The sequence below is a fragment of the Limulus polyphemus genome, unplaced genomic scaffold (assembly GCF_000517525.1).
Source record: "Limulus polyphemus unplaced genomic scaffold, Limulus_polyphemus-2.1.2 Scaffold10590, whole genome shotgun sequence".
In the NCBI taxonomy this organism is placed as follows: domain Eukaryota; kingdom Metazoa; phylum Arthropoda; class Merostomata; order Xiphosura; family Limulidae; genus Limulus; species Limulus polyphemus.
In genome coordinates, this window is record NW_013676200.1 from 7,736 (window position 1) to 15,724 (window position 7,989).

General features: G+C 32.7%; 1 protein-coding gene across 2 annotated transcripts in view; it reads left to right on the top strand.

Annotated features, from left to right (window-relative positions):
• LOC106476444 (mitogen-activated protein kinase 14B-like) overlaps positions 1 to 7,896 on the top strand; it is a 12,168-nt gene extending 4,272 nt beyond the window's left edge. For both annotated transcript variants that reach the window (XM_013937103.2, XM_022380312.1), the window contains exons 2-4: positions 522 to 600; positions 1,832 to 2,005; positions 4,353 to 7,896. In XM_013937103.2, the coding sequence (XP_013792557.1) occupies positions 522 to 600; positions 1,832 to 2,005; positions 4,353 to 4,414 (315 nt within the window). In that variant the 3' untranslated portion in view covers positions 4,415 to 7,896. The remainder of the gene's footprint in view (positions 1 to 521; positions 601 to 1,831; positions 2,006 to 4,352) is intronic.
• The last annotated feature ends 93 nt before the right edge of the window (positions 7,897 to 7,989 follow it).

Sequence of the window (7,989 nt, forward strand, 5' to 3'; positions counted from 1 at the left end):
AGACAAATACAGTAATCAGTCATCTGTTTTATACACATTACTACCAGACAAATACAGTAATCAGTCATCTGTTTTATACACACTACTACCAGACAAATACAGCAATCAGTCATCTGTTTTATACACTTTACTACCAGACAAATACAGCAATCAGTCATCTGTTTTATACACTTTACTACCAGACAAATACAGCGATCAGTCATCTGTTTATACACATTACTACCAGACAAATACAGCAATCAGTCATCTGTTTTATACACTTTACTACCAGACAAATACAGCGATCAGTCACCTGTTTTATACACATACCAGACAGATCTTCAGGAGAGGTTGCACTGATTGGATGAAATCTTCACTGGTGAAAGTATTTACAGAATGAAAGTCTATAAATTCACGAGTGAAAAATTGTATTTACTAAATCATCTGTTGTCAATGAATTAGCTGTCTTTCAAGTTTATAATTTGTAACCTTATTCAAGTCTAAAATTGTTAAAATTTGGATTTTCTATTTATTTAATTTAGGCTCAAAATTATATTCGTGCACAACCTAAAATGGAGAAAAAGAACTTCAAAGATGTGTTTAAAGGAGCGAGTTCAGATGGTAAGGTTGTTTTGTTCGCATGTTATCGTATGTATTGAGTCTAATGCAAGAGAACGTATTAACTTGTTCATATTTTGTAACCTGAGTGAATCTTGGCTGAGGTTTCTTGGACGTGAAATGCTGTGTATACCTCAAGCAGTTGGATAGAGAAACAAGGATTCATAATTTTACATACATGTAAAGTTCAATAATTTCTGGATTAATGGGTAATTAGACTGTTAAAACTGGTTGTCAACATATACCAGATGGTCTATGAAAAACGTGGCAAGAGGATGACTGTGCTTTGAACATAATGCAGCCTTTTTTGTAATGAAAAGTACATTGCAGGCCTATTTTCAATATGCGTGGTTGTAAGACAGAGCATGACTAGACGTGGTCACATGAGGTACAACAGCATGTCGAGGAACCAAAATCATTTTAATATAATGTACTAAACCTCTGTGTGTGTGTAAATTTTATTTTTCAATGTCCTATATCTAATTAAAACAACTTTTCTCATAGCAACGAAAAAAAAAAAAATTCAAAAATATAGCCGTGACAGTTGAACGGGTATGTGGTGGAAGTAACACATGTACACGTGACTTTTGTTGTTTTTTTCAGGTGGAGATCCTTCTTCTTATTCTTCTTACCTTTATTTTATGGATTTTAGCTTGTTACAATGGATGTTAAGTACTCTTCCCAAAAGTGTTCAGTTTCAACCGACATCGTACTACCCATGAAAATGTAGTTCTAATACATTCTGTTCCACCGCGACTTTATATTTCATGTGGTCATCACTTGACTTCCTGATTTACATATTTCTACTTTTTTAGTATAGCTTACTCAAACCTCTGTGTGTTTGTGTATTATATAGATTAAGTTTCTCTTTTTCTTTTACATAGACAATTTTTTTAACTTTACATGCAATTATAATTACTGTTTATTTGCATATTTTGTGTTATTTTATGTTCAATTTCGGCAAATTTAGTAATTAGTTTGGAATTAAAGTTTGGAAAAAATCCAACTGGTTTTGCTATTCAAAAGTACATTTGTTATAGTAATTAGATTTCAATACAGTAAATTTTTCATCAACCTGCAAGAAAACAACATCGATAAATCACACATATATATCTGCTCTTCACTTAAACTAAGACATTGAATTGAGAGTTTTGTTCATTCTAAGTTGAAAATAACAGCTACAGTTAAAAGTACAATTTCCGAATCACGAAATAAATGGCTTTTATGACATTAGCAATAAACTTGCTGGAGAGAATGCTAGAATTGGACGCAGACAAACGACCAACTGCAACGGAAGCTTTGGCTCACCCCTACCTTGCACAATATGCTGATCCAACGGATGAGCCAACGGCCGAACCTTACGATGAATCGTTTGAGGAGAAAGAGCTTAGTGTTGAAAAATGGAAAAGTAAGCTCACGTTTTCTGATACTAGTTTCTATCTCTCTCGTAACATTTTATTTGCGTAGTAAAGTTTTCATTTCTTATGACTGATGAATTGTACTTTTCTTCTCATGCCTATTGTAAATGTTGAAATTTTAATCAGTTCTATGGAAAACTTACAACAGATTTCTATTATATGTGGTAAATTTTAATTAGATAATAAAATGTAACTCACTCCACTAATGACTTCTTTAAGTGTCACTGTTCCCTGACTAATGACCTCTTGAAGTGTCACTGTTCCCTGACTAATGACTTCTTTAAGTGTCACTGTTCCCTGACTAATGACTTCTTGAAGTGTCACTGTTCCCCGGCTAATAACCTATTGAAGTGTCACTGTTCCCCGACTAATGACTTCTTGAAGTGTCACTGTTCCCCGACTAATGACTTGAAGTGTCCCTGTTCCCCGACTAATGACTTCTTGAAGTGTCACTATTCCCCAACTAATGACTTCTTGAAGTGTCACTGTTCCCCGACTAATGACTTCTTGAAGTGTCACTGTTCCCCAACTAATGACTTCTTGAAGTGTCACTGTTCCCCGACTAATGACTTCTTGAAGTGTCACTGTCCCCGACTAATGACTTCTTGAAGTGTCACTGTTCCCCGACTAATGACTTCTTGAAGTGTCACTATCCCCTGACTAATGACTTCTTGAAGTGTCACTGTTCCCCGACTAATGACCTATTGAAGTGTCACTGTTCCCCGACTAATGACTTCTTGAAGTGTCACTGTTCTCTGACTAATGACTTGAAGTGTCACTGTTCCCTGACTAATGACTTCTTGAAGTGTCACTGTTCTCCAACTAATGACTTCTTGAAGTGTCACTGTTCTCCAACTAATGACCTATTGAAGTGTCACTGTTCTCCAACTAATGACTTCTTGAAGTGTCACTGTTTTCCAACTAATGACTCTTGAAGTGTCACTGTTCTCCAACTAATGACTTCTTGAAGTGTCACTGTTTTCCGACTAATGACTTCTTGAAGTGTCACTGTTTTCCAACTAATGACTTCTTGAAGTGTCACTGTTTTCCAACTAATGACTTCTTGAAGTGTCACTGTTTACCAACTAATGTTTTCATGGTGTTTAACTGTTCTTGAACTATATGGTTGAAAACTGAGTATATGTGTATATTACTGACCAGCATTCTTGAATTAACTAAAACATCAATCAAAAATTAATTTTATCACAAAACATAGATTCAGATGTTGTTCGTTTTTATAACAAGTGGTCTCACACACGATATCTTAATAAAGTTGTCCATTTCTATAAGGAGTGGTCTCACTATACGATATCTTAATAAAGTTGTCCATTTCTATAATGAGTGGTCTCACTACACGATATCTTAATATGTTTGTTCGTTTCTGTAAGGAGTGGTCTCACTATACGATATCTTAATATGTTTGTTCGTTTCTGTAAGGAGTGATCTCACTACACGATATCTTAATAAAGTTGTCCATTTCTATAAAGAGTGGTCTCTCTACATTGTTTTTTGTGACAGACGTGTTATAGCATTAGCAACTGTCCCAAACAATGCAATCAAAGTATTGCTTTGTTTAACACTTTCGCTTCCTTTAACTCCACCGTTGTATCTATCAGATATCACTCTTCTGTAAGTCAACATTTTCACTACCAAAGTTGATTAGGAACCCTCCGATGTTCATAGTTTAAATAATACAGACATTTCAAGTATTCATAGTTTAAATAATACAAATACATTTCACTGTCTTGTAGAAGTTATCCTGTTAAGTGGATCGAGTCTAGTACGTTTTATTTATTGTACTTGTGAAGTGGATCAAGTCCAGATCTCTTTAAATCATTGTATTTGGGAAGTGGATAAATTGTAGATCTATTTAAATCACTGTATTTGTGAAGTATATAAACTCTAGATCTTTTTAAATCACTGTATTTGTGAAGTGGTTCAAGTCTAGATCTTTTTAAATCACTGTATTTGTGAAGTGGATCAAGTCTAGATCTTTTTAAATCACTGTATTTGTGAAGTGGGTCAAGTCTAAATCTCTTCATATCCCTGTACTTATGAAGCAGATCAAGTCTTGATCTCTTTTATTAGTTAGACCAGCTTTAGAAATTATTAGTTGCTATTTAAGAATTATGGTACATTTATAGTTACATTTAATAGAAGAAAAAAAATCTAACATGAAGCAATATGAATCATTTGCTCTAAGTAAAGGAAGTAAATGATCATGGAAGAAAGAGTTGTAGTTAAACCTTCTATTGTTAAGAGTTTGTTAATTCCAGAACAGCCACTCTTTGTTTGTAATAGGCCGTTGTCAACAAGAAATTTGTTTTTGTTCCACAGGTCTTGTTTATGAAGAGGTACAGGAGTTTAAGAGCCGGCTAGTGAAAGACGATGTTTCGTAGCCTACGTTAAAAGCACAACTAGAATAAGACGAGTTCTTGACTGTCAAGAAAAAACAGAATCTTAGCTAATGGTTTAGAGACATACGATATCAGCTGAAGTTTTTCTTTTTGTAGGGTGTTTATTTCCATCTTCGGTGAATTGTAAAATATAAACAACATGCAAATGTTCATATAAAATTATAATAAGGTATTCCTGAAATTTCTTCAATTTTTTTTTAATTTTAGAAATAATAAAAAGGAACTTCAAAAACCTCAATAAATTTAAATTCATAACTTTAACAAGAACCATGTGACTAGTGTTGAAAGTCACTATAATTCACAATCAACTTTTTATTTACTCCATAACAGAGTGATGAGTATCAGGTTTTTTTTTGTATCAGAAGTTCACTGCAAGTTTCTTTCATATCTGACTGAATCAAATACTAGATTTTATCTTGGACTTGTAGTCACGGCCGAGCTAATGAACAACCTGACCAAACTAAAGATTGGACCCCCAAAGAGTCAGCAAAAACTTTTCCAGTAGTCAGTTATTATAATTGGTGCTCATAATTCATAATTTCCGTTTTATGAATCCTTCATGAATAGATCAGATTTGAGTTACTATCTACAAACAGACAGATCATATAAAGATGTTCTTTTAAAAAAAATATATATATATGTTGTATATGAATAAATATTTTGTACTGTTGCTGATTTTGGTTGTCTAATTTGGAATGTTAACCATACAAATACTGTTTGTATATCTATAATTCTATAATATACATATAGACATATATAGGGACCCTAGATCTATCTTAGCACGAGACTTCCAAAGTGCTTAATTCGGCCCTATTTGTATGTATTTCTCATATATAAGGTAAACTTTCTTTGAATGAAAAACGTCACAAAATATTTTAATGATTAGTATAAAAAGTTATTTCTGTGCTTGTTTGTCTAAAATCATGATAGGTATGTTAAGATATTTTTTATTTTTAAAATGTTTTAAAAACATATTCATGTTTTCTGTTGTAAGGGTTGTAAAAAGATCTTCAGTATCGTTCCTTTCTTTCGGTGTTCATCACATTCTTACGTACATATATTTGGAAAGTTTTATTATTACTTTTTGTTTGTTTTTCAAGACAGAGATACGAACAACAGTCAAGAAGTTTGGGTATAGATACAGACAAGGAGCCTAATACAGAAGTTGAGTATATTATATTAAAATGATTTTGTAGCCTAACCAGATCATTACGTTTCATATTGCCATGTCTGATCATGCTCTGTCTGATGACTGTGCATTTTGGTGATAGCCTTGCAGTATATTTTCCATCGCAAAAGGCTCCATAATAAGAATGTTACGTTCAAACTACACCATTCTTCCTTGCATGCTTTCCACAATTCATCTAGCTTATGAGGGCGAGAGTTTCCCAGTGCCTATTTCAGCAACCTGATTGCACAGGAATCCATAGGCACTGCATCTGGTGACTTGACCAGTATGCATCTTATGGGATACCCTAAATATCTGTTTCTTTCTTCAGCTGCATAATGGGAGATGTGATGACTGAAAGCCTTTTCTTGGTGGCTGAATTTTTAGGTGGAGATCCTTTTTTTTTATTATTATTTTGTGCAATGTTGCCTGGGGCATGTGGATGACTTTCGTGTTCATGGATTCTCACTTGTTATGAAACAATACTATTTGGTTATCACAGTTAGGTTATGATTTGTTGTATGTCTCTTTCTGGATGGTTTTGGTGTCCCAAGCTGGTCCATATTATTTTGTTGTCCAATACCTACATGCAAGGGTTATCACCATCTTGGATATTCTAAATCCTTGATCAAAACACACATTTATAATCTGGGTGTATTAATATTTTACATTTTAAAGAGCTGTAACATACCCTTCCAAACAATTATCAGCTTTCGGTAGCATCACTCTACCTATGAAACTCTAAAAGAGTGTTAAAATATAGTTCTGATACATTCAGTTCCACTGCAACTTTATATATTCTGGTTTTCATATTTAAAACCATTTTTATGTAACTTACTCAACCTTCTGTACAGCAAATATAGAACAGTCGAGAAACATGTATGTATAGTACAGGCAAGGAGCATTATGTATCTTTTATACAGGTAAAGCACACATATTTTCACCGTCACTTTTTAGACCTAATCTTATCATGTTGCCACCAATACCTCTCTAGACCTGATTAGTTTTACAGGTAAATATAAAATAAATTTGGTTCTCCTAAACAACATTGTTTCTTCTTCTATACTTGAGAATTAATCTGTTGGATTTTAAAATTTGGTGTGACAGTTGTGATTTAATTCTAGACCTTTTAATAAAAGTCCTTAAATGTGTTATCTCTGATGTTAAAAACCAATTTGGAGAACAAATTTTCACTGACTTGTTTTGTTTTTTCCTTTATCTCGGAGTTCACTTTGTTTCAGATTTTCTTGGTTGAAGTAAAAATGTTATAAATATATTTTTTTAAGATCTATGTGACTTTAAAAAAAGTTGACAAACCTGCTGTTTTCTTTCTTCGCTTCAGATTGTGTAATAAAAAATATTTTTCACATCGTAACTGGTGATAAGAAAAAAAAAGTGTTAAAAGTTCAATTTTTGTTATTTTGTTAAGCCTAGATTACAAGAAAATCTCTTATTTGTGGATTGTATTTTATGATTTTTATGGAACCTGTGGCATTCAATTTTTGTTATTTTGTTAAGCCTAGATTACAAGAAAATCTCTTGTTATTTGTGGATTGTATTTTATGATTTTTATGGAACCTGTGGCATTCAATTTTTGTTATTTTGTTAAGCCTAGATTACAAGAAAATCTCTTGTTATTTGTGGATTGTATTTTATGATTTTTATGGCAGTTAAGTAATACGTAGTATTGTGTTAAAGTGTTACTGTACATTATAAAATAATTGTTCATTAATTAATATCACAAATGTTAGTATAAGCAAACTGCTGTTATCTTTAGAGAAGTGACTTTTTAGATCACGAGCATTGTTATAGAAAAGTCACTGGATTTTGGTTAAGATTCGACGAAGGAATGATTATAGTTCTAAGTGGCGTCGTATATCCAGGTTAGTTGAAAATTTCTTGTACTTTAGTTTACTCAAATTTTGCATTAAATACAATGTATCTAATACATGTTATTATTCGTAACAAGGTCGATGTTGGAAAAACGATTGAATGTTGGGCATAATAATCATTAGGTTAGCTGGGAATTCTATGTATATATCACACGTGTTTGTTTTGTGATTAAACCATAATATTTTAAGTCATATAAAGTTTTAAAGCACAGAAATGTTTGAAAACAATCATTATTCAGATTCATTTTAAGGTCGTGTTATGTGCTTCCTGAAATGTACTAAGTGAACATGAAGGTGTAAAAAAAAACATTTTACATACAAATTTTACTTTTTCTGTTGACTCGAATGTAGAGGATGTTGTAATACGCATCCATTACTAGTAAGTTTCAACAAATGATGTACTGGTAGAAGAAAATTGTTTCATCCACTAGTACGTGTCGTATTGTGGTGTCATTGTAGCATTAGTAACTCCAAACATCAAGGTATTCAGTTCACCT